Raw genomic sequence first — 24,480 nt, forward strand, 5'->3', positions numbered from 1 at the left:
GAGGAAATCAAGGAATGACGGGTTGTTACTATCACTTGTCAAAGATTTCCTTCGTCTCTTTTTCTTTTTTTTTCTTTTTTTTTTTTTTTCTTTTTGGATATTGAGCGGTGTCAGACAAATGCAACGGAAGCTGCCTCGTTTGCCAGCTTCGCGTCTTCCGTGCGAGATGCCGCCAAACTGGCGCGTGGTGTCAGATATTACGCTCATCATTGTGATTTGATATGAAGAATCCCCATGCAACGAGCTCCAGCAGCAAGCAAGAGCCACAAAGATCCCGAGCTCTCAAATTTGCAATAAAAATTAATTACAGAATTCAGATTTATCCCTTCAGTAGGCCTTCCAGGTTGTGCCCTTGTAAGTCCGCTCCTTTGTTGTACGCCATGTTGTATGTATTCTGTATGAATTCTCGCCATTGAGGCGTGATGTTCTCCTTGAGAATGTCATGTAGGGCATGGTCGTGGTATTTGAGCCCCATTCGCTCGAGTTCCATGCGGATTGCGAGGAATCTCTCTATACAGTTCCTCTCTCCGCCAGCAGACTGTCGTGTCATATTCTGTATTTCCTTTGCTAGGCGTCCTTGGTGGATCTGAGGTTTCTCTAGGAGAGCTATCTCCACAGACTTCCAGAGCTTGTAGGCCACCCGCCTGTTTGAAGTAGACTCTAGCTTGCGTAGTTATTGTACTGTCAATTAAGTCATATAGCCAATTATTCTTGGCTCTCCAGAACCTCGTAATGTCAGGATTATCTGGTCGTGGCGAATCCTCCTGCTCCTCTAGGATAATATCTTCAGCATCCGCCAATTCAGCTACCTTTAGAACAGCTTCCATGTGGCATAGTTGCTGGTCCCAAACAGCCTGACAATAGGCTTCCTGACAGTCTTTGCAATGCGTAGGAATTGTGCGATGAATTCGCCAGCCTCCGTGCTTGGATCCGTGATTGTCTTCGCGTATGCCTAAAATCTTCTCTAGCCTGTTAGAGGAGCTCATTTGACCCTTGAATCTGTACTCAAATAGTTGCCTCATCTCCAGCTATGCTCTCCGCATCTTCTGGATCTCTATGAGTATCAGTTGAAATGCATCTCCACCTACCCCAGGTTCTCGAGGCTCGCTCTCCGTTGGTTGGTTTGTATGCCTAGCAGATCGTCACAGGTCTGTTTGGGGTGTAGCAAGGTCTTCTGGAGCTACCGGGTCAGGAGTTCGGTGCTTCATTTTGTTGTCTTGAAACTTGCCATGGCTTTGGTGCTGACAGGCGTTCGTTCGGCTCGCTAGCTAGCTGCTTGCTAGAAAGCTACAAACTAACTCGCCAGCTACGCGGTGTAAGAGGCTACAAAACTCACTATCCACAAGGGATAGCTACCAAACGCGTTGGTTGCAAGCTTAATTAACCAATTAAGCTCCGTAAACCGAGTCACTCTCGACTAGTGTGGAAGCAGCCGCCACCTCCACACATGTCAAGTCTCCGTGGCGCAATCGGCTAGCGCGTCTGACTGTTAATCAGGAGGTTGGAAGTTCGAGCCTTCCCGGGGACGACGATGATTTGGCTTCTTTTTTGCTCCTTTTTTTCTCTCGATCTCCCTCCAAATTTATTTTCTCTTTTTTACCGTTATCTCAAATTTTTTCCTTGTTAGCCATGAACAAGTACCATAAACGCTAGTCAGCAGAAGAGATAACACGCCCAGAATATTATATACCCCGTGCTTGAGAAGAAACGCGGCTCCGCAGCTCTGACAGTTCGTGGCAGGGTCCTATTGTTGAATCCTGAGGGGACGGAAGACGGTTCACATATGCTGACACAAAAAGTCAGCACAAGGTTCTTAGGACGTTCTCATTGACCTGGAGATATATAGCTTCCACCGGATGCAGTTCTCAGTTCAACGGTCTCTCCACCCACACCCGGTCAGGGATATGCACACAGATCTATCAGATCTTCCGCGCAGATGTTGTGGTGTGAGATCGACTGGCCGATCAAAAGAAGCCTTTCAGCCTTAAGGGGCTTCTGGCTAGCACCCAGATACTTGGCGCCGAAGGGCGTCCCTTGTCCTCGTTTCCTTTGAATACAATAGCTCCACGTCATTGTCGTATGTATGTATGCTACCCGAGGAGCAAACCAGCAATTCAAAACTGTCACTTTTTATCAGCGAGGCAATACAATAGTCTCTTGCCTCTTGCCTCATGTAGGGGAACCATCAATTCTTCCTAGTTAGTCTCTGACAACGGGGACTCATACATACAAGCCTACTGGTGAAAGCCGAGTCGTACACAGTACTCCGTATAGATGCGTGCGAAGGCTGTTGGCCTTAAGATGTGAATCTGAACTCTGCGAACCCAGAGCATCTTGATGGCTGTTAGATTTCAAAGCCGTCTGCGACATCATCGCCGTGGCCAATTTGATAATCTCGCTGTCAAGGATGCACGACTTATTTCTATGGGCGAGGCGGCGAGCCCATACGCTTGGCAGGGTGTCTCTCAACGTTGACCAGGAAATCCTTAACTTTGCAAGCGCACAGGCATGCGGCTTTGGTCTTTTTTAATTATCTTCTTACGACAGCTCATTACCACCTTCTGATTTTTGGAATTTTGGGGCAAAATTTCTATGTGGTCTCCGTGGCGCAATCGGCTAGCGCGTCTGACTGTTAATCAGGAGGTTGGAAGTTCGAGCCTTCCCGGGGACGAGGAAATTTCTCTTTTTTTCTTTTTTATTCCCTCTTCCCCTTCTGATGTGCCAGGTTCAGCAGGCCGGAATGCTGGCGATTTATTGAATCGGAATAGGCTGAGGAAGGCTGTTCTGTTCTAACATCGCTCTTTTGCGCCAAAACTGCTAGACAGAAAAAATAAAAATAAAAATGGGCATACCCTCCGGATATCCGGTCAGCGAACCATTTCTTAAAGTAAAGGAAGGCAACCAGGAGCGAGACATTACTAGGGAGGTATATAGGTACATGTAATGTATAGTTATATGTATGTACGAAGTGATACTGTCACTTTTATGCTTTTATACTTTTATGCATCTTTGCTTGATATAATGCGCCATATCGCCATTGAGTACTAATCCAACTGATCTCATACCTAGATTCAACTATTCCATCTCGATGGTTGCGGGAGGCTGGCACATCGTCAGTCACGCTGAACTTGAGGTAACGTGAAGAGATCGGACTCACCTTGGATGAAATGTCGTATAGCACTCGGGAAACTACTCATCACGATCATTAGAATACATATTCATAGAGGAGAAAGGAGCAAGCAATGAATCAGAAGGTAGGAGAAGGGCCAGAACATACCACCATGTACTTCATTGATAATCCGTGTCGACACTCTAGAAAGGAATTCGTGAGGGAATGGATATGCTGTACATGTCATGACTAGAGCAATTGGTCAGCATCCCTCTGGGTAAAGAAACCCACGGAGCCGGTGATGGCGCATGGAGGGAGGTAGTGTACTTACAGTCTGAGGTCTCAACGGCTCTTAGAACGATCATCTCGGCGTGAACTCGTTTATCGCCCTGCTCACAAATTAGTGTTTGCTGAACTCTCGGACATTCGGGTGAAGCTGAAGAAATACCATGACACCAACAGCCTTGGTTGGGTCCAAAGCGGCGTACGCTTGAGCGATCTTATCATATAGACCCGCCTCACGGATCATGGAAATGAAAATGTGATCAGCTCTCCTGGCGATCTCAACGCGCTCAGGAGTGACTTCGCCCAAGACACTATGTAAAAGGAAGTTGTCAGATACTGGCCTGCATGTGGTTAAAGTCTATATAGGCACCATTGACTTACCGAATTGCAATTCCAGGGCCCGGGAACGCTATTAATGAATGATGTTAGTAGATTGAAGGACCGTTGTCGGGCGGGGGTTTCTTACGATGTCTCATCACTAAATCGTTATGGATACCGAGCTCCCTTCCTAACTGACGCACTTCATCTTTGAAAAGCTCTCGAAGGGGCTCAATGAGTTTTAAACCAGCACCTTCTTGCATTCTCTGAACGAGGTCAAATATCAGCGGGGGAACAAAATGTTTCGTAAAACTTGCAACAAACCTTTGGCAGCCCTCCAACGTTATGGTGTGTTTTGATTGTTGCACTAGGACCCTTGAAAGAAAGAGACTCAATGACATCTTTCCCTTTATTAGCCGATAGGCAAAGAATGAATAGGCCGATCAATCCTCGGGCTCACCTGGGTAAAGGGTCCCCTGAAGGAACCACTTGACCTTTGCACCAGTATGTTTGACTCCGGCCTCAATCTTCAAGGCCTCTGCCTCAAAGACATCGATAAACTTTCCACCAATGATCTTCCGTTTCCTTTCTGGATCTGTGACCCCCTTGAGGGCATCCAGGAACTGTTTCGAAGCATCGACTACAGTCAGGTTGATACCTAAATGCTTTCCCAAGGTCTCATGAACCTGCTCGCATTCGTTCAGGCGCATACACCCGTTGTTCACGAGTACGGCATGGAAACGATCTCCGATGGCCTCTTTCATCAACTTGGAGGCAACTGTCGAATCGACACCTCCGCTGACGGCGCCGAGGACGTGGTCGGTTTCCCCGACTAGTTTGCGGATCCGGGTGATTTCTTGGTCGACAAATTTGGCCATTGTCCAATTCTGTGCAGCACCGCAGATATCCACGGCAAAGTTCTTGAGGAGGTGAGTGCCATCGGGAGTGTGAGTGACTTCTGGGTGAAACTGGATCCCGTAGATGGGTTTGGTCTCGTGGGCAATACCGGCATACTCCGAGTTTGCAGTAGTAGCGATGGTATGGAAGCCCTCAGGGAGCTTTACTAGCTTGTCGCCATGACTCATCCACACTTTTGTGTTATCTTTGATGCCGGAGAATAAGCGGTCGACGTGTCCCTGGTCATCAAGCCGCTTTGCGCTGAGGTCTGCATGGCCGTACTCTCTCGCAATTCCGGCGGTCACATTTGCTTTGTCCAGGCGGTATGCGAGTTCCTGTATGCCGTAGCAAATACCGAGAATGGGGACACCTAGGTCCAAGAAGGCTGGAAGAAAGAAATCAGCAGGTGATGTTACGGAAGAATGAAAACTCTCTAGATCGCAAAACATAAACTGACCGGGATCGACGTGCGGAGCATCTTGTTCATAGACCGAATAGGGACCGCCGGAGAGAATAACACCCTTGGGCTTCCAGGTTAGGTCGGCTAGCCTTTGGGTGCTGGATGTTTCGTTAGATCCGCACTTTGTGTATCGGGGTCGCGGGGGGGGGGACGGCACTTACCAAGGAACCATCTCAGAGTAGACATTGAGCTCTCTCTGGAAGGAAAGTTAGGAAATCAGGGTGTAGTAGCAGGCCGGGAGCAGAGCTGACCAGTCTAAACAAGTCAGCTGCGGTTCGCAGGGGCAATGGGCTGGGGATTGACAAAGGAATAGTACCTTCGGATGATCAAATGCGAGCTGGCTCCGGAGGTTACCACGACGTCTCTTGCAATGGAGATTTAAGGGATACTTACTACTGGCTACCAAAATCCAGCACCAGGATGGTGTCGAAGACAGAATGAGGCGGCTGTTCAGAATCCATTGTGGCGTGTTCTCAAGGATGAGTGGTTAAGTGAGGGGGGAGAAAGACCGCGATCCACGACGATGATAAATTTTGAGCTTCGACCCGCTCGCTGGTGGTCGCCAATCCCACCCACTCAACGCTCACTCATCGAGTTGGTTACTTAACTAAGTTAACTTAAAATCAACCCGCGCGCGGCCAGCTCCGAAAAGCCTCTCTTCCCTCACCGCCAGACATTCTCTCCTGTCTTCCACTTCTTCTGCTTTTAGTTTATCTTTCACTCTTTTATTTTCATCAATAGGGCATCCCTATCTGCTAGTGAAAGGGATCCTAGGCGCAAAACACTATCAGTTTATAGTTACATACACTGTTGGAATCAACGGGGGAATTGGGACTGGGAACACAAGGTGCATGTTTCAAGCTTGATCAGTTAGCTGTATTGAATATGGATCCTGAGCTACTCGCCAGGTCAAAATTTCACTACATGCTACATCCAGTATAGCTAGTTATCTGAACAACTTCATAATATCGCATAGTCGAGTCTCTGGGGCTGGTTATGTATAGACTTGATCGTGGCTGGATCTGGGCTTTTACAAGGCTCTGTCGCTCTTCTAGCTCTAGATGTCTATTGCCCCTGGGCTATCTGCTTCCGCTGGTCGTTGTCCACTCCTCCATCCTAAGTGAGGAGCGTCCACGGCCTGGATATCCAGTATTTGCGCCATGACTTTTACAATTATCCATCACGACGATGGCTTTGAGTTCTCCTCTGGACCCGACTCGCGAAGATCACATTCTCTTATTTCTCTTACTTATTTTATTACAAGTTGTCGGCAATGGCCTCTCCTGCAGGGGGCACAAGGTGTAAAGAGAGCAAACGTTTGTCCGATTTCTTTAACATCTATGCCCTCTTGGACATCACTGCCCGCTTTGTCGATAACTTAAGAACCCACATTGTACGTTTTACGAAAATAGCGGAAGGTGACTCTGATCTCGTTTTTGAGATCTCCTCCTGAAACGGCTGGCATGACATTGCCAGTCTGGCCTATCCATATTAGTTCCAACGGATATGGAGTAGCAAGAGGGGATAGCAACCATTGAGCGTTTGCCACTGCACGCGGGCCCAATCCCCAAGGGTTTTGACTTGGAATAATGCCTCCAATCAAACCCCCGGGAAGCGAATATATTCTTATGTAGAAGGCCCGAAGAAAGGAGCTGGAAAGGAGCTGGAAAAGACTTGGTACACGATGGATGTCGAGGAGGGGAAGTCAGTAATGGAACGAATTGCTGCTATTAAAGAGTCTTCTCTTCAACATTCAGCTCCTTGCAAATGGGGTAGTCTTTATCATACCGACTCCTTACCAGTTGATACTAAGACGAGGGTGGTTCCTGTACAGGGCCCTCCGCGGAGCTTCTTTGGTGATATCTTGGACAAAGTGCATTTGATATTAATCGAGGACACTGTATGGCTTCCCTTTCATATTCAGAGCTAATGCCCTCTGACCGCGTGATCCAGGGAAATTGTCAGCCGACGTTCTCAACGCAGCTAGGCTTCGGGATCTTGGATGGCTTCGCAGGTACGGAGAATCAAGTTGTCCATGAGGAGCCCTTCACAGAAAATTTTATAGCAAGAAGAGAGTTAATCCGGAGGATTAGATTCGCACTCTTGAAGATTATCTCTTCGCTCTGGTACGACACATTGTGCCTGGTGAAGAACACTTGAATAAGCCGACAATACGGCATCCGGAGCTCTCCCCAAGTACCATCTTCGTTAGCGAATCTGAGATATCGGCGTTATCATTGAACTTGGAGCAGACCGCCATCCTTCCATTTTGTGTCCAAGCCGATATCTATAGCGCTTTCAGAACTACAGTGACGAGAGTTCGGAGAATGTCATTTGTGCAGCTTTCCCCGATGACCCTGACTTGTTAAGCGATGATGAAAAGCAGACAGAACTGGAAACATATTGTAGGAGACAGATTGTTTTTACCTTAGTTTTATGAGTTGTACTAACAATCCGCATTTTCGTGCTATGGGAAGCCACAGTGCTATTGTGCGAAGCCGACTTTACCATGTTGTGAACTGTCCCTGGGGAGATGACAATACAATCCTCAAAGCAACTATCATCACCACACCCCCTTTCTGATCAGCGATCGCCTCTCGAAATATTACCAGATTGTATATCCTGAAGAAGAGGCCAAAGTCCGTCTTGATAATGATTTGAAACAGGATAAAGCGAACTCCCAAATGCAGAATCTTCTTGATCACGGAACTGAGGATAGGTGGGATATACTGGAGAAATTGGTCTTTCCCGTATCACGAGGAGGATTTATCCACTGAAGACTATATTCTCTTCTGGTTGTCTCGGTTAGTCCCTTTTATCGACCCTTTGCCCGGAGTAGGCTAGGTAAATCGCTTCTACAATGTACGCCAGTGAGTTATTATGTGTAGCCAAGGAGAATACCAGAATATCATCGAAACCCCGACACTTGGCGCTTTGGGCCATCCCTAGGCCGAGGACGAAAGAGTACTGTACTTCTAAGCACACACTTTCGTCAAGATACTCCCCCCCGCCCCCAACCCCCCATCATCCATTGCCTTCTTGATGTTGACCTGGTCGATTAACTTCAGCTATGATGTCACTGGCAACTAACCATTTGTGCTATATCCTGCAACTCTACGAAACAGCACACTCTCGATGGACATCTACTGGACTGAGTATCAAGTGCTCACGCGGCGTGCAGCAGTTGTGCTGGTCTAGACCTGGAGGCCCATGTATGTAGATAAGCAAAGGTGGCTTCCAATTGATCTCGGCAACAACAGAGTACTTTGAACGTCCAGCTACGCTTGGCTAGAGGGAAAAAGGAGACTTCCATGCCGTATGTACCCCGTGTACTCGAGCCAGGAATTTTCCCCGCATTTTTGGCCACACCGACGCACCTTACGTATTGCGCCCCCCAAGTGTGGATGGGTGTAGGTTATCATGCATGTCTGGTCGAAGTCGAAAGTCTAAGCCGTCTGGAAGGTAAATCGGGGGTCGCTATATCTTGGCTTGAGCTGGAACGTGATGTCTTGCAATTAAATAAACCACTTATGGTCAATTCCACTTCTCGATCGCGTTAATACGAATAATTGAACTTATCACGTCATGGTTGAACACCCAGGTGACCGTCCCGAGCATCCTCCTGTCTGGGTTCGTGGAGGACCGCCGTATTACTACCACCCAAGCCGGCCGCAGGGTGCCCAATCACCAGAAGATATGAGAAGGGCATGTATTCCCGAGGCGGCCACACCTTCCTTTCTCCCAGAACTGATCAGACAAAGCATCCAACTCGAGATTATTCGTTGACTTTTCCGTCTAGGACTCAACGGAAACTGCTTCCCGCACGAGAAGCGAGCCCTCCACTGCGCCGACATCTCCAACTTTGTCTTCTGTGTCGACATTCAAGACTCCCCCGGCGGAGATGCCCAAAGCGCACACAGAAACCCCAGTTGGACAGGCTCAGCCTACGGAGAATCCGCCGATGGCACGGCGGCCAAGTTTGGCGGAGCCTCGTAGGTCAAGCCCCAGCACTAGCACGTTGACAGGCCAGCAACAATACGCCGGTCTGATGTATCAGAAGCGGGCTTCACTGGATGAGGAAGTGAACAGGCGCAAGGCTAGTTGGCGGGAACAACCGGTTGGGTCAAACCCGGATGATGCCCGGTGGTTTGTCAGGTGGTGGGATACGTGAGTCTCCCCTTGACCGTCCCTGTCTCTTGGTCCATGCTCTGTTTCATACCTTCAAGGGACTAATTGGATTTGGGGAGTTTTGTAGATTCACTCGAGGCCCACGGCATGGGCTCCGCAAGGAGTGATCCCCGAGGCATCGGCTGTGTTTCGGCCTAAAAACCCAGGAGGAAAAAGGTCGTAGCATATTTGCTCGTGTTGTTGCTTTATAGCCGTTAGCTGATAGCTGGTTGAAGAAATACTGCCGGTTGGGCCGCACTCGGTTTTCAGTTTGGGCTTCTAAGAGGTCATGGATTACAGCTTTCGCTGCAAAGGGGGATTCCATGGGGAGATTCCACCAAGCCTCTTCAAAAAGGATGGCCTGAGAGTAGCACATACTTGTACATCGTCGGTTGCTGATATACATTTATATTGAATCTGATTCTAGCCATTCTGCACCAGTATGTAAAAATACAAAGTGCCGAGCCGCAACCACCGCAACTGAGTTCCCAAAAGGTATTAAAACCAACCACCCCAGCGATGGTTGACGAGGCGATCACTTCAGCTTGGATGACAAACGCACTTGAGCGGCGGGATGGTCAAGAAGTGGGCAACCACCGCTTAAACAAAGCAAAGGGAAGTCGCAGGTTTTGGAGATCGCAAGTCTACTGTCGCATGATCGCATAGCATTGGCACGGTGTGGTAGACTTACCTGCTTTTGATTTAAGAGATTTTGCCGCTACACACGGGGAAAAAAGGACAAGGAAAGGTCTGACCAGTCCACTATCCTCCGATGGACGACTTGGACGTGGTAGAGCGAACCGTCGAAACCCAAGGCCAGTGAAGCGTAGGGAGTCGACAAGCTCGAAGAGGCCGCCTAGGACGAATCCCAGAAAGTATCAAGTTTTCCAGCAATGGTTAAGCGGACCAACACCTTTTGTGAAGCCTCCATTGTGAAAAATTGAGCCATCAGAAGAACTTGGTTTTTCATTTGGAGGACTGCTGTCAGAAATCGCTAGCACGCCTATGCCTATGCCCACAAGTCCCATAATAGACAAAAGATTTTTGCCAGATCAGCAGTCATGTCTCGTGCATTGATCTAGTCTGGCTAAAAAGGAAATACCCCATAAACCCGCATTACCACATAAACTAACTTTATCGAACGATTCCCTCGAAGCGGGACTTGAACCACTTGATAGTCTCGGCTTGGTTGATGCGGTGTGAGGCACCGATTCTGGACTTGCATCGTCTGCGCTTGGCAACACGTTCTCCAGGGCGGGTCCTGAGCGAGGAAATTCGCGTTAACGAAGCCATTCACTTAGCCGTTCAGGCGTGGAGGGTAGCTTACATGCAGCAGTAGAAGTCCATGCCGTAGATACCGATGCTGGGATCGTATTTGATACCGAGATCGATGTGTTCGCTGATACCGAAACCGAAGTTGCCAGTCTCGGAGAAGTTCTTCTTTCTCAATTCGTATTCCTTGACTTTGAGGCCGCGTTCAAGGATTTCTTCGGCCTTGGGTCCGCGGACGGTAACGTGGACAGCGATCTTTTCGTTACGGCGGATACCAAAGGTACGGACGGTGTAGCGGGCCTTGCCTAGAGAATGAATGTGTGAGCGTAGGGAGCGCGGGCGGACACAAGAATTGTCGAAGTCTTACTGTAGACAGGGGTCTGGCCGCTCAATTGCTCCAACACCTTGGCCGCACGGGTGAGTCTGTCACCAGACTCGCCAACTGAGATGTTGAGGACGAGCTTCTGGATGCGGAGTTCCCGCATGGGGTTGGCGGACTTGTCCTTTCCCTCCGACTGCATGCCGTTAGAGATACCAAAGACTGAAGGGAGCGCAAGAAAGGGAGAGCGCTAGGGGACGGATGGTACTCACCATGGTGACTCTGTGCTGGTTGTCGACGTGTTGACGGTGAAGGGAGTTTGGTCGGTTGAGCGTCTTTTCGAAGGGTTCAACGTTGGGTTTGGCTTGTGTGTCTGTGTGGGACGAAGCGACCGAACCCTTAGCGGCTTGGCGCTGGCCCGATCGGGAAGAGCGCCGTCGACCTCCCCAAGCTGCAATAACGCGAACCCCAAATCTGCACGAACCCCCCAGAGTAACCGGCTTACGGCGTGTGCTCCTCTCCTGTTGTCCTCTTTTCTTTTTTGGGGGCGGGAAAAGTCTATGCGATTGCTTGGTTTGGAAGATACAATTTGTGTTTGACGCTGTTGCAAGTCGCATTCGTGCGCACCTCGAAGCATCATGGCTACGAACAAGCAGGGCAAGATGGTGAGTACCTGCGACCCCGACATATCGCGATGGCGAGTTTTTGTTGACAGAGCAAAGTAACTAACAGGTTTCTAGCAAAACCTCGTATGTGCTGCTTCGTAGATTCTCCGCTCTTATCCCTTTCGGTATATTCGAGCGTTCCCCCGGCTGACCTTTCGCAGATCAACTATAGAATGAGGGTGACATTGAACGATGGACGACAGATGACTGGGCAGATGCTCGCATTTGATAAGGTTGTGTCTCACCTACTGCCTTTATGTGCTTTCGTGCCACTGACTTCTGGCAGCATATGAATTTGGTCCTCGCAGATACAGAAGAGTTCCGCAAAGTAAAGCGCAGACAGGCCAAAGGACCCCAAGGCGGCAATGGACCTTTGGTCGAGACTGAAGAGAAGAGAACACTAGGGCTTACGATTGTCCGTGGGACGCATGTTGTATCGTGCTCTGTTGACGGACCACCTCCAGCCGATCCCTCTGCACGATTAGGCACTACAGTTCCCGGTGTCCCTGGCGCCGCACCACCCACGCTTGCGGCAGGACCGGGTATCAGTAAACCAGCTGGACGTGGACTACCGGTTGGACTTGGGGGTCCAGCTGCGGGTGTTGGCGGGCCACCCCCACCAGCGGGATTCGGTGGTTTTCCGCCAGGTGGCTTCCCTGGTGCACCGCCGCCAGGCTTTCCGGGAAGGGGAGTACCGCCTGGGCCCCCTGGTGGACCACGTAAGTGAAAACTGAACGTGTCGTTGGTGGAAGCTTGCTGACAGTTTTTTGCAGCGGGTTTTGGGCCGCCTCCTGGCTTCGGAGGTCCTGGCGTGCCTGGTGGGCCGCGTAAGTTTCCTCAACCTCTATTCGTATGTTCGTGTTGGATGATATGACTGATATATTTTTTTTCCCCCTTTTTCTTTTAGCCGGATTTCAACCACCACCTGGATTCCAACCGCCTGGGCAAGGAAGAGGAATGCCTCCTGGTATGGGAGGACGGTAATATCGAGCTGAAACCGCGAATTACGATGCAAGTTAAGTACGCACCGACCCCCAACCGGTCGATATTTACCAGAAAATTATATGCTTTCCCGGAACTGCGTTGCCTAGATAATTTCTTTTTCCTCGGACGGGTCTATATGTCTAACGGCGTTTTGCGGGATGGTGAATGAGGGCCAGAGCATAAAATAACATTTTATCCCTTTAACACGGGTAGTAAGGCACTGCTTCCGGCCTCAGCCGGTGCTTGGTATGTGAATGTATGTACCTTTAAGTGGTGTTCCTTATTCCAATTGCCCATCGAGATACATGAGAAATCATATCATGTCATATATTAGAGGATCTCGCCACACAGCCTTTTGGCTGAAAATAGATGTTATATTCCGTGGTTCTCAAGCAGTGACTATGCGATGCTGGGACCTGTCTGGCAATGATCAGTTCAATATAGAGTATCTGTGTCACCATTCACTACAACATTCTTTTTCGCTCTGGTCAGAACCGCTGCCAGTGCATTCACCGTCTTCCTACCAGACGGTCTCCACAGACTCTGAGCTGTCATGGGATTACGAAGTTATTTTACTAGACGTAATTAATCCTCCGGATATCGGAGTTTTCGTCGTTCATTACATCAGCAGCAGCGACGGAACATCATCATCGCAACTTCAAAGCAGGACAGTCAGAGCAAAGACGTTGCCCCATCTCCAATTGCTTTTATTCTCTCCTTTTCTTTCCGCTTCTTCTTCCTCTCCCTCATCCCTTTCGGCTGTGTTCTTCCTTTCTCCTGTTAAAATGGCGGCGGCAATCAAGGCTATCAATGCGAAGATACGGTCGAATAAAGTCCTCGACTACTTCTGCTCCACGCGTATGTCATGCCCTTTAAGTTCTCGTCGCTGCAAGTCACGGCGTATCCTGTTGATAGAGATGAGCAAGAGCCGATTCTCCCATGATCGAGTAGTTCTATTGGCGGGATAGGGCTGAATTTCTGTGGATCGCTGATACTGACGTTTTGGATTTCTCTTTGTTTCTAGACTTCTGGGGACCGGCATCGAATTTTGGAATCCCTATTGCTGCGGTGATGGATACACAGAAGGATCCCGAAATGTGTGTACTGAAATACTCATGTCGTCCATGTTGCGATGAAGCTCCCCTCTCTTGCCGTTTTGCCTTGCTGAATGCTGGCGACTAATCGACACCGATCTCCTGCAGTATTTCCGGCCAAATGACAGCCGCATTGACCATCTACTCCGGAACATTTATGCGTTACTCACTCGCCGTCACTCCTAAGAACTATCTCCTCTTTCTTTGCCATTTCGTCAATTTCAATGCGCAGTTAACGCAAGGCTATAGATACTTGAAATATTGGAAGTACGTTTTCCGCCGTGTCTCGGCCCGATAGTGAATGAATTCGCACTGAATGAATAAAGCTGACAAAATATGGATATAGCTGGGGTGGTCGCGATGCTCTTCTTGCGAAGAAAGCCGCGGAGAAAGGCGAAACAGCGGCTGATGCTGCAAAAAATCCATGAGGCCATTTTCTTAACATCCTTTCCCACTTATGTACTAGTTACGTTTTGTCTTGCATATCTGCTGTCATAGGCACATATACTTTGCATTGTTGCAGTTGTCTCCTGCGTAGAAGCATCCAGGAATTTAATTTGTTTGACATTAAAAGACCCGGTGATACTAATGAGATATAAATCAACAAACAAAACTGTATGCAACCGCTTATATATTCCAAGAAATAATCTTTCAATTTTCCCCATGCCAGTCGCTGTGACCAAGCTAACAGCGGTTCACAGTCCAATCTCACATGTGTATATCGCCTGCAGCAATCTCTAAGCGCGCGAGAACCGAGAATAGGGAAAACCTTGGGAATCGTAATCAAAGAACGCCGTATGGAAAACCCGCTGTGGGCGGAGAAGAAAAAAAAAGAGAGGGAAAAAAAAAAGAAAAGGTGGGGGAACTTGGCTTTCAAGGATGGGTCGGATCAAATTCGTTAAAAATGTATCTGGATTGATTTCCATTTGATTTCTGCCACCAGGGACACTGCTATAAGATGGCATGCTGCCCTCTAAAACGAATCAAAATATATGAACACTCTTACGCATGATGAACGCTCAGGGTCAAAAAGAAATAGGGGATGAAGATTGTAATAGGAAACAGGTCATCAAAACTGCTACGGAAGCCTCGAAAAGGGTTGATTGAACGTAGCGAATCGTCGAAGGAGGATACTCGTGGACTTTCTGATCTGGATGGCGTGCGCTCTTATTAAACGTCGCAATGACCAGGTTTGCTGGGTTCGCTTGAGCCAGCGACCCAGTTGTGTACGGTCAGTATAGTTGTGTAAATGCATACAAGTGTGCCAAATACTGCCAAGGCAATATCTGACCATCGCCGGAATCGAGTGGTGGCGACAGCTTTCCAGTGTAGCAATGGCTACAAAATCAAATTAGTCCAAGATGACTCTCGAAAGATGGCACCGGGTAGTGGAACTGTAACATACCGGATACACGTAGACCAGGGGCACACAGGCGAAACTTCCCACAAGGGCGACAAACTTGTCCAGATCGGCAGCTCCACCCCAGGCGACCACTGCACAAATTACGACCAGGAAAAACCGGAAAATGTTCTTTTTCCACTTGATACCTGGGTTATATTTTCCACTCCGAGTAAACAATCCGTTTTCCATAATTCGAATTGCCGGAAACAGCTGTAAAGGTGTGCTGAGGAGGATGGCGATGGAGTATAAGAATTGTACACCGTTGACGAACTTATCATCTTGGGGCAAGTTGAGTAGCACCACGGTCTCGGTGGCAGAGCCGAACGTCGCATATCCGAGCACACCACTGGAAAGGAATATCACGGTAATAACAATCATACAAAGCGCCAAAACTCGTGGAAATTGCTGGGGGCGTTTCATGGACTCCTGAATGGGGATTATAAGACCGACGCCTTCATACGTGAAAATGGCAGTCCCGATTAGAAGTTGCCAACTCTGCGGGTTAAATGCTTTGATGTCCGCAACTCCACCCTGGTCAATAATGGTTTTGATATCAACCCCATAGAGATAGACGATTCCCAGGAGAATAAAAGCGTCCGCGATAAGCGCAGTGAATGCGAGTTTGCTGATGTCACGAATAAGGGAGAGAGGAAGAAAGATGATCAGCTGCATCAGTATCAAAAACTGAATACTGATAAAAGTTTTGCACTTGCTCACAGCGAGCACAAAAGCCTGCAAATTCGTAGAAACAAAAACCGTATAAGCCGAAACAAAACCGAACTGGCTAAGGGCTATGGAACCGAGAATGATTCTCCTCATGTGCTTTCCATATAGGGCGCCACCAATGTCGCCAAAGGAGCCTTCTATCTTTGATCTTGTGCTGATGAGAAGGATAAAGCAGTAGTAGCTTAGAAGAGACACAGTCACCAAAACGACCGAACTGAACAGCATACCGCCATTAAGAAAGGCCCTGGGGAGAAACAAAATTCCTGTGCCCACGAACGACTTTAATAACAGTAGCATTGCACCAGTGGCGGAGTTGGTAGCTTTGGGGGCGCGATCCCTATGCCTTCGAGGGTGTTTTCCTGGAGCACCCGGCGGGAGAAGGGCGGTTTCTTCACCAATCTCCTCCTCCCCTTCACGCCATAGCTCGGGAACGAAGTATTCATCGGGGCCAAGAGCTTCATCATCCTCTTCCAGTTCCTCGCCAGCAAAGTGTCCGTACAGCGTTAAGAACTCGAGGAAGCTTCGTGTGGGTAGCTGCGGCTCGACGACACGCCCGTCACGCCCCGTAGATGAATGAAGACCATTACCTTCTGCGCCTCCAGCTGCCCTGCGGAGATAATCTCTTCGAAATCCTCCTGGAATCTTGATCGAGCCAATGTCCAACGTCGCACTCTCAGGCTCTGGCCGAGGAACGTCGAAGCTCCGCCGGCGCCTTGATGCCTCCTGGGCCTCTGCTTCCTCAGTCCACCGGTATACAGGGCGAGTGATATCCCCGCCTTGGAGCTGTAAACTAGAGAATTCATCCACATCAGCCGGATTCTTCCCAGTGCTATCTTCTGATTCAGAAGAATTCTCATTGTTGACCTCCGAGGCGTTGCCTTGAGGCTGGACTAGGTGCCTCCGGATAATCTGCGGATTCTCTGTCGGGGCGGGAGTGTTGCGAGGGCTATTTTCTTCGCCAGTAAGATTGAATTTCGGGCCAGTTTCTGCCGATGGTGGAGAGCCAGATCGTGACGGCGGTTCTTCTGGTGCTGGCGAAGACGACACATTTCGAAGTCCCGAAGTCAATATGGAGTCTCCAGGCTTATTTGGCGATGATGCAACAGCCTTGCCCTTGAAATCTGGCTCTCTCTCGGCTACGGCTTGGAGCGGAGTCGCTGCTCTCCTCGAGGATGCGTCCTGGATTTCTGCATTGTTTGGAATCGGGGAGGCGAGACGGGCAGTAGCGACATGCCTGGGAAGAGAGGTCGAGGCGGGGGATTCAGAAGGGAGACCGGGAGAGGCAGACGGCGCTGCTATTGGCACGGAGTCCTGCTGCGGTTCTCTCTCATCGGCATCCGACATTCTGCTGGTGTGGGAGGTTGGGTAGCGCAGGGCTAGGTCTGCTTAGACAGTCCCAATGTAGCAGCGGCCGATCCCGGAAAGGTATTAAAGATGAAAGGAAGAGGAAGGGCCAGTAAATAACGAAGACGTACGGAGTACGGAGTAGAGAGTTAATCTTTCTGAGGAAAGCTCCCAACCGTGAAATCGAGGTCGGAGGAGGATGGCTGGCAGACGGGAGAGTTGTGGACGTCAAGGCGAGTCAGCTGACGCCATTGCGAGCTGTCCGTAGCTTTATCTGACAAGAGCCGTTGGGACGATAACGTGCCGTAGTGCGATTTACGACGGTACGGGTGTAATTAACGACCGCGGGCGGCTACTCCCGTACATCTACGTACCCGTATGGACTAGGAACTGTATTGTACCGTACTTTGGTGACGTGCATGATCACTGGTCGGTGTAGGGCAATTTTGGTCGGTCTGCGGAGTACTCCGTATAGGAACACCTGGTACTTGTATGAAACCGTTTGAATTCTCAAAACCAGCTGGCCCTACGAAGCATGCACGGGAGGCAACGAGGAACCACAAAAGCCGATCAAAGTCGGGCGCTCTCAAGACTCTCGACTACAGGCCCTAAAATGGGAGGAAAAACTTTCATCGGCAAGGAAGATCCCTGCCGAGCAGCTGGAGACTGACTAACTACATAGAGACTAGCGGCTCGACACTTACATAATCAGCTATGACGAAGGCTGCATGTCAGTCATCGCATGCTGCTTGAACCCTGCTTGTATTGTCTTTCCACGATACCTAGAATAGAGCTGGCTGGACACAACCATGATCAGCCTCCTTTGATAACGAAACGCGAACCACTGCTCATGATGGGCGGAGATGCTGGTGGAGATGCCACTGGTCGGGGAATGTCAGCGGCTGACGGGGAGTCTCCCCCTCCCGAGACAGAGCAGCCATATCAGCCTTTGCGGTCTGCATCTGCTTCCTCGCTGCCGTTTGAAGGTTGGAAAAAGAGCACTGCGAACTCATCCAGCCGCAGAAGTATCAGCAGAAATGGAGATAGGCGCTCACAAAGGGCGCAGAGTGCCACCAGGATCCGGCGGGCGTCGCTCTCCTCCCAACTTCCCGGTAGGCTTGACTTTCTAGATCGGAAGGAAAAAGGTCCCTTTCCGCCCACCCTGGTTGATGTATCGAAAAAGCTTGGAACATTTTCCGGTGTTTTTGTTCCTACAACTTTAAATGTTCTGAGCATTCTCATGTTCCTTCGATTCGGCTTCATCCTTGGGCAGAGCGGGGTCTTGGGAATGTTGGGTCAGTATCCAGGACCCTCCCATCATGTATGTTGGCCGCTAACCGTGTTCCCAGGAATGCTTGTTGCCTCGTATATGATTAATTTGGTTACGACAATGTCCATATCTGCAATCGCAACCAATGGAACCGTTCGAGGTGGCGGTGCCTACTACCTTATTTCACGCTCCTTGGGACCTGAATTTGGAGGCTCTATTGGCACCGTATTCTACATAGGCTGTGTGTTCAACACAGGAATGAACGCTGTTGGTTTGGTTGATTGTCTGACCCAGAGCTTTGGCTCCGCATCGGGATCTTTGTCTAATTTCCTCCTGGAAGGCTTCTGGTGGCAGTACCTCTGGGGTACAATAGTTTTGGTCTTGTGCACGGGGATCTGCTTGGCGGGGAGCTCAATGTTCGCTAGGGCTAGTAACGGACTCCTTGCAGTCCTGCTAGTGGCGACATATAGCATTCCGCTCTCCCCGCTACTACTCGGTCCATTCGCAAACGATAAAATTGGTATAGAGTACACCGGCTTTAGCCTGACAACGTTCCTTGGGAATTTAAAACCGGGATTCACCAAAGGAGCAGCAGGAAGCCAGATCCCAGGCAAGGAGAGTTTCCAAAATTTGTTTGGCATATTGTACCCTGCAACGGGGGGAATATTTGCGTAGGTGTCGTCCCCGGGAAGCACACCAGCTCTGCTCCTTGCCTGTGCTAATCCTATACAGGGGCGCGAGTATGTCGGGCGATTTGAAGAACCCAAGTCGATCCATCCCGAAAGGTACCCTATCCGGACTCGGCTTGACGTTTGCCACTTATACTATTGTGATCTTGGTCATTGCCTCGACAGTGACAAGAGAATCTTTATATAGAGATGTTAATATTATACAAGATGTAAGTACCTTTTTTCGTTTCCTGCACCATACACTCCTGCTAACCGACTTCCGGAGATCAATATGTCCGCTGCTCTCATCGTTCTCGGAGAATTTGCAACCACTTTTTTCTCGGCCCTGATGGGCCTCATCGGCGCGTCAAAGCTACTTCAGGCTATTGCTAGAGATGATCTCATTCCCGGCGTCTCCTTTTTTGCCAGAGGAACGCCAAAAACCGATGAGCCTACGCGAGCTATTATATTTACCTTTGTTATCGCGCAGTTGACAATGTTGCTTGATATCAATCAGATTGCGTCGTTTATCACTATGATTTATCTAATGACATTTCTAGTGACAAATCTTGCGTGTTTCTTACTCAAAATTGGGTCTGCACCAAATTTCCGCCCTTCGTTTCATTATTTCAACTCCTGGACAGCACTAGCTGGAGCATTGGTTAGTGGCACTAGTATGTTTTTCGTTGATGGCGTATACGCGGCGGGGTGCGTTTGCGTTTTGGTACTCCTCTTTCTTCTTATCCACTACACCACGCCTCCGAAATCATGGGGCGATGTTAGCCAAAGCTTGATTTACCATCAAGTTCGAAAGTATCTGCTACGCCTCCGCCCCGAACATGTGAAGTTCTGGCGCCCACAGGTACTCCTCTTTGTTGACAACTTTGACGTGCAGTACAAAATGATACATTTCTGCAACTCGTTGAAGAAAGGCGGATTGTTCGTGCTGGGCCATATTCTTGTGACTAAAGAGTTTGCAAGTGCGGTACCTGAAGCAAGGCGAGAACAAACGCTATGGAATAAATTTGTCGAATATTCAAAAGTCAAAGCGTTTGTTAACGTTACGGTGGCCCCTACAATCGAATGGGGAGTGAGGAATGTAGTTCTGAATTCCGGGTTGGGGGGCATGAGGCCTAACATCGTTGTCATCGATCAGTTCCGCCGACAAAGCGGGCGGCTCAGCGCAGAGGGTGACGACAACGCAGTGCCCGCACGTGGAAGGACAAGTGCTCCACAGGGTCCTAGGATGGAGGTTATCGACAAGGCATGCTCGATGAGTGTACAAAGCTACGTGACTGTATTGGAGGATCTTCTTTTCAAGCTTCGAATTAATGTTGCCATCGCGCGAGGATTTGAGGATCTGGAGCTACCCAGCCCTACAGGGCGTGGTACCAAACGGTACATCGATCTTTGGCCCATCCAGATGTCTGCAGAGTTTTCTGGTGAAGGGTGTTACAGCAGCCAAAATATTGTGACAACCAACTTTGACACGTATACGCTTATTTTACAGCTGGGATGTATCCTTCATACGGTGCCATCCTGGAAGAATTCTTACAAGTTGAGAGTGGCGGTATTCGTGGAGTATGAGACAGACGTCGAAGAGGAGCGTGGAAGGGTTGCAACGTTATTAGAGAAGCTGCGGATCGAAGCTGAAGTGCTCGTGTTCTGGCTTGCGAGTGGGGGACTTAAATCTTATAAAATCATCGTGAATGGAGAACAAGCCGCTTTGGCGGAGAGGGCACGGGTTGATTCTGTTCTGGAAGAGGAGGATTGGTGGCAGGAGATCAAGAGATTCCGAAAGGGGGAACATGACCGTCGAACGAAGGGAAGATCGGGGCAACCTTCACGCCCACACCCTACGTGGCTACGTTCGCAAGAGGAGCACGAAAACAGCCCCCTACGAAAGTTTATCGAGTCATCCCGGAGAAGAAGATCTGTAGGAAGCCTTGGCGGTATGGCAGTCAGCCTAGGCATGCAAACCCAACGCCTATTGGACTCCATGGTCGACTACCATCCTGATGAAAGTGACGAGTCATCGTCTGGTGGAGGAAGTGAAATGGAAGCATATGTGAGCGAAGCGGACGACGAAGATGAAGACGTGGATGCAGATGCAGAGGACATAGGGGATGAGCCATCGTCACCGGCGGAAGCCAGGACAACTCCTAGGCCAGCATTTCTAGGGAGTCCAAGAAAGCCGCGTATCGATGCCAGAAAACGTCGCGTAGGTTCTGTATCGGAGTCTGCCGTGACTGATTCAGAGGACTCCGGAACGGAAGCTTCGACGTCTTGTCCTGCGCACCCAGCAATCAGCAGGGTGAAAGCTGAGGGGACAGCGCCTTCTCGGGACAAATCAGGCATGGTCAGAACCTCTTCAATGGTGAGGTTTTCTTCGGCGCCAATACCAGAAACGAAGGTCGCGACGGAGGAGGGGACAGGACCATCGATCATGTTTGCCGCAACAGACTTGGGACGGCCTGGGCCCAGATCCTCTTCGTCTATCTACAAGCGACCCTCTTCCCCCGACCACCCCAGGCCGGAGTCGTCAGCGCGGGCCGACCGTGCTTCGGGCTATCCGTTACAGGCTTCTGTTCCACTCTCATTTAACGATCTCCCACGCCGTGCGCAGCATCTCATTGTGAACGAGCTGATGAAGTCACATAGCAAGAAGACTGCGGTTATCATGACCACGCTCCCGTCTCCAGTAGAAGGGACCTGTCGAGATCCCGGGGCGAGCCAGCAGTACTTGAGTGACTTAGAGGTATTGTACAGTGGCCTCCCACCTTGCTTACTTGTGCATAGCAACAGCATGACTGTGACGATGAATCTTTAATATGACATGGCTAGATGATAGCACGGAAGATTTACTGCGAAAGCGCTCTGCAGATGTGCAGGGAGTGCATACCATAAGAAGGGGCATTGTCATGCTTGGCTTGCGGAGACTCTTGCAGAGAAAAAGAAGGCTCAGAAGGGCCTAGATGGGCTAAATGTAGCCAGAGAAGCAAAAGCTTGTGAGGAATGGGAGCCTTCTAGTAGCATGAAATGCATTAAGCTTCGCAGTGGAAGAACATCTGGTAGAAAGCCTGCATTCAAATTCACAGGGGGCAGTGGAGGAGTTGGCTGGTATTGATATTAGAAGGTTTTGAGCGCGGAGTTACATACGTATATGTGGAGGTGTTGGACCCGAATGATTTTTGAGTTCACTAGTAGTTAGTTAAGGTTCGGCGTATCAGAAATACATAGTACATGGCTGCCCCGCCAAATTAGGACGAAAAAGGAGGTCACCGTCGATCCTCCAAGCGACAGCTTCCCTCGACAGCAGGCTTTCCATCCACCTTTCATCGTATCATTTAGGAATCATTCTTTGTTGATCAAGGATTCAGAATGCCTCCTAATAATACCTTCCATTCCATTGCTGCCCGAATCCAAGCTCTTACACTTTTGGGTATTGGAATGCCCATTAAAGAAGTCTCCGCAAGGCTGAACATCCCTGTAAACACCCTCTATGTTATCCGAAAGCGAGCCAAAGAACGTGGGTTTGACCCGCAGCGAAGCCTCTTGGTTGATATCAGCTATGTTGAAGATGCGCCTCGCTCTGGGAGCCCAAAAGCAATAGATCCAGAAAAGGGAGCTGAGGTTAATCACACTGTAACAAAAGATCAATCTGGAGGGGAGAAATCAACTGAAGCCCTTGCATTGCAGACTGGTATATTCCACCCCAGCATTGTGCAAATTCTTCACAAGCATTGCTTTGTCCTTGCGAAGTCCACTTAGAAACTTGGCCTGACTGAAGCTGCAAGGGAAAGAAGAGTAAGACCCGCAATTGCACAATAAAGATTGGACCCTGGAGGACTGGAGTCACCGGCGGGGAGCTATTCGTTGTATGGAGAAAGCCTACCGAGGCTTACGATCGGACCTGCATACGAAGGCGATGGAAAAGTTGGGAGCCTCAGGTTTCATGTTTTGAGAGTGCTTCACGCTGGGCTCCGTACAGAGTACTGCGTCCACTCTGTGTAATTCTGTAGGTGCAGATTTCGGCGGGTTTTGTCAATTAGCGTCCTTGCTAACCTCTTTAACTAGGCTTAGAGGATCTTATCTACTCCGTACCAAGACACAGATCACCCGGACCTCCTATGTAAGCCAAGATGGACCTCGTAAAGGGCACGTGATGTTTATTAAGCAGAGCGCACCTCTTGAAAAACAAGTCACGTAAGATTTTTTTTCTTACCTTTACCAAGCATTTCCCAAGCAGTTCGCTGCCCCTTCCCCCTTTTTTGGCCAAGATGGCTCATTTACGCGATAATGTGAGTAGATTTAGCTGTTAAATGTGTTACTTTTATGGAATCTGATGAAAATTGATTAAAAAATGACTGAATTGATAGGCCTACTACCAACGGTATCTTGAGGGTGTTGCCAGTGGAGAGATTGTCCTGCCTGAGTACACGACGGTGAGTAACACAATCATTTCGCTAATCAGTTACCAATCAGTTAATAACTGATTATACAGATGCTGGGGTCTGTTGTTCTGCACTATGGGGAGGTCTTCTGCCGGGTAAAGGACTGCTATAAGGCAAAGGTAGGTTATTTCATAGTTGGTTGGCAAGCGGCTACTAATCGGTTGCCAATTGATTAGAAACCGTTTTCGGCCACCAACAATCTCCGCAGCCACATCCGTTCACATAAGAATATTACGGTGTATGATGGTGGTTCGGGCCGAGCCAGTCAAGCAGATATTGATAAGGCCGTTGGTAAGTGATTGTGAATCAGTTGGAGATAGTTACTAATTGTTTAGCATTTTATAAGTCATTGGTTGATCATGATGGGGATGATGAGGACGGTAAATCCAATTGCTTGCCAGTTGATTGTCAATTGCTTAACTGGTCATTAGATAATGATGATGATGAGGATGAGGACGAGGATGGGGAGCATGGGGAGCATGGGGATGGGGAGAATGATGATGGTGAGTGCAAATATTTCTTGCTCAATTTACAATTGGTTAACAAATGATTAGCAAGTGATGATGGACAGGCAATGGGTAAGTTTGATTGATTTTTGATCGTTTGACAACTGTTTAACATAAACCTAGCTAAACTCCCGAAGATTATCTGGCGGAAGGATGGCAAAGCAGTAAGTTTAACTGTCCCCAATCACTTGTCAATCAGTTACCAATTGATTAATTAGCCAAATCTTACGGCTATGAGGAAGCTTTGCAAGGAGCTTGGCATTGAGTTCCCTTGCAAATATTGCAAGGAACAGGGCATCAGTAAGTACTTACCAAATGGTTGTGAATCAGTTGCTAATCAGTTTGTAGCTTGTATTCAAGATGTGAAGAATTGCCTTGTCTTTGATGATTTTGATCCAGAGGATTAGGTCAGGTGAAAACATTTGATAACTGATTGTCAAGCAGTTGTTTTTTCTTCTTCATGTTAAATAGGAGGGGCTAAATGATCAATGAATAACTAATGATGAACTGATTAATAAGTGATTAATTATTATTTTTAGT

The 24,480-nt window shown here is 48.9% G+C and overlaps 10 protein-coding genes and 2 non-coding genes across 12 annotated transcripts; 9 read left to right on the plus strand and 3 right to left on the minus strand.

Moving 5' to 3' along the window:
• Positions 1-1,454: 1,454 nt before the first annotated feature.
• On the plus strand, positions 1,455-1,528 carry D8B26_007950. The gene has a single exon. It is a non-coding gene; the product is annotated as a tRNA-Asn (tRNA).
• A 1,069-nt stretch (positions 1,529-2,597) lies between these two features.
• On the plus strand, positions 2,598-2,671 carry D8B26_007951. Its single transcript has one exon. It is a non-coding gene; the product is annotated as a tRNA-Asn (tRNA).
• A 266-nt stretch (positions 2,672-2,937) lies between these two features.
• GUA1 (GMP synthase (glutamine-hydrolyzing)) lies at positions 2,938-5,307 on the minus strand. Its single transcript, XM_003067419.2, has 11 exons — positions 5,231-5,307; positions 5,067-5,167; positions 4,173-4,994; positions 4,037-4,113; positions 3,861-3,978; positions 3,776-3,803; positions 3,558-3,705; positions 3,441-3,498; positions 3,278-3,358; positions 3,158-3,189; positions 2,938-3,102 (listed from the first exon to the last, which is right to left on the minus strand). The coding sequence occupies exons 1-11, from the start codon at positions 5,239-5,241 to the stop codon at positions 3,076-3,078; spliced, it is 1,503 nt and encodes a 500-aa protein (XP_003067465.1). The 5' UTR covers positions 5,242-5,307; the 3' UTR covers positions 2,938-3,075.
• A 1,035-nt stretch (positions 5,308-6,342) lies between these two features.
• D8B26_007953 (uncharacterized protein) lies at positions 6,343-7,738 on the plus strand (the record flags this gene model as incomplete). Its single annotated transcript, XM_066125691.1, has 4 exons — positions 6,343-6,487; positions 6,704-6,969; positions 7,023-7,083; positions 7,179-7,738. 4 exons carry the CDS (start codon positions 6,343-6,345, stop codon positions 7,436-7,438), a joined length of 732 nt encoding a protein of 243 aa, XP_065981775.1. The 3' UTR covers positions 7,439-7,738.
• A 736-nt stretch (positions 7,739-8,474) lies between these two features.
• Positions 8,475-8,855, plus strand: D8B26_007954 (uncharacterized protein; the record flags this gene model as incomplete). The annotated part of the gene is made up of 1 exon (XM_066125692.1): positions 8,475-8,855. The coding sequence occupies exon 1, from the start codon at positions 8,655-8,657 to the stop codon at positions 8,853-8,855; it is 201 nt and encodes a 66-aa protein (XP_065981776.1). The 5' UTR covers positions 8,475-8,654.
• Positions 8,856-8,970: 115 nt separating this feature from the next.
• D8B26_007955 (uncharacterized protein) lies at positions 8,971-9,364 on the plus strand (the record flags this gene model as incomplete). Its single annotated transcript, XM_066125693.1, has 2 exons — positions 8,971-9,236; positions 9,325-9,364. 2 exons carry the CDS (start codon positions 8,971-8,973, stop codon positions 9,362-9,364), a joined length of 306 nt encoding a protein of 101 aa, XP_065981777.1.
• Positions 9,365-10,200: 836 nt separating this feature from the next.
• On the minus strand, positions 10,201-11,444 carry RPL11 (60S ribosomal protein uL5; the record flags this gene model as incomplete). Its single annotated transcript, XM_003067420.2, has 4 exons — positions 10,201-10,497; positions 10,564-10,813; positions 10,876-11,023; positions 11,100-11,444. 4 exons carry the CDS (start codon positions 11,442-11,444, stop codon positions 10,371-10,373), a joined length of 870 nt encoding a protein of 289 aa, XP_003067466.2. The 3' UTR covers positions 10,201-10,370.
• D8B26_007957 (uncharacterized protein) lies at positions 11,289-12,901 on the plus strand. The gene is made up of 6 exons (XM_003067421.2): positions 11,289-11,492; positions 11,568-11,576; positions 11,654-11,725; positions 11,779-12,211; positions 12,266-12,319; positions 12,400-12,901. The coding sequence occupies exons 1-6, from the start codon at positions 11,466-11,468 to the stop codon at positions 12,474-12,476; spliced, it is 672 nt and encodes a 223-aa protein (XP_003067467.1). The 5' UTR covers positions 11,289-11,465; the 3' UTR covers positions 12,477-12,901.
• Positions 12,902-13,131: 230 nt separating this feature from the next.
• MPC1 (pyruvate transporter mpc1) lies at positions 13,132-14,398 on the plus strand. The gene is made up of 4 exons (XM_003067422.2): positions 13,132-13,334; positions 13,501-13,573; positions 13,679-13,837; positions 13,917-14,398. Exons 1-4 carry the CDS (start codon positions 13,262-13,264, stop codon positions 13,996-13,998), a joined length of 387 nt encoding a protein of 128 aa, XP_003067468.1. The 5' UTR covers positions 13,132-13,261; the 3' UTR covers positions 13,999-14,398.
• Positions 14,399-14,426: 28 nt separating this feature from the next.
• On the minus strand, positions 14,427-17,222 carry AVT3 (neutral amino acid transporter). The gene is made up of 2 exons (XM_003067423.2): positions 14,976-17,222; positions 14,427-14,908 (listed from the first exon to the last, which is right to left on the minus strand). The coding sequence occupies exons 1-2, from the start codon at positions 17,040-17,042 to the stop codon at positions 14,741-14,743; spliced, it is 2,235 nt and encodes a 744-aa protein (XP_003067469.1). The 5' UTR covers positions 17,043-17,222; the 3' UTR covers positions 14,427-14,740.
• Positions 17,223-17,834: 612 nt separating this feature from the next.
• D8B26_007960 (uncharacterized protein) lies at positions 17,835-21,810 on the plus strand (the record flags this gene model as incomplete). Its single annotated transcript, XM_003067424.2, has 4 exons — positions 17,835-18,337; positions 18,392-18,983; positions 19,045-19,210; positions 19,267-21,810. Exons 1-4 carry the CDS (start codon positions 17,893-17,895, stop codon positions 21,808-21,810), a joined length of 3,747 nt encoding a protein of 1,248 aa, XP_003067470.2. The 5' UTR covers positions 17,835-17,892.
• A 1,450-nt stretch (positions 21,811-23,260) lies between these two features.
• On the plus strand, positions 23,261-24,347 carry D8B26_007961 (uncharacterized protein; the record flags this gene model as incomplete). Its single annotated transcript, XM_003067426.2, has 10 exons — positions 23,261-23,281; positions 23,360-23,425; positions 23,485-23,553; positions 23,611-23,725; positions 23,770-23,814; positions 23,866-23,937; positions 23,989-24,012; positions 24,064-24,104; positions 24,159-24,240; positions 24,289-24,347. 10 exons carry the CDS (start codon positions 23,261-23,263, stop codon positions 24,345-24,347), a joined length of 594 nt encoding a protein of 197 aa, XP_003067472.1.
• Positions 24,348-24,480: the final 133 nt, after the last annotated feature.

The sequence above is a fragment of the Coccidioides posadasii genome, chromosome 4 (assembly GCF_018416015.2).
Source record: "Coccidioides posadasii str. Silveira chromosome 4, complete sequence".
Lineage (NCBI taxonomy): Eukaryota > Fungi > Ascomycota > Eurotiomycetes > Onygenales > Onygenaceae > Coccidioides > Coccidioides posadasii.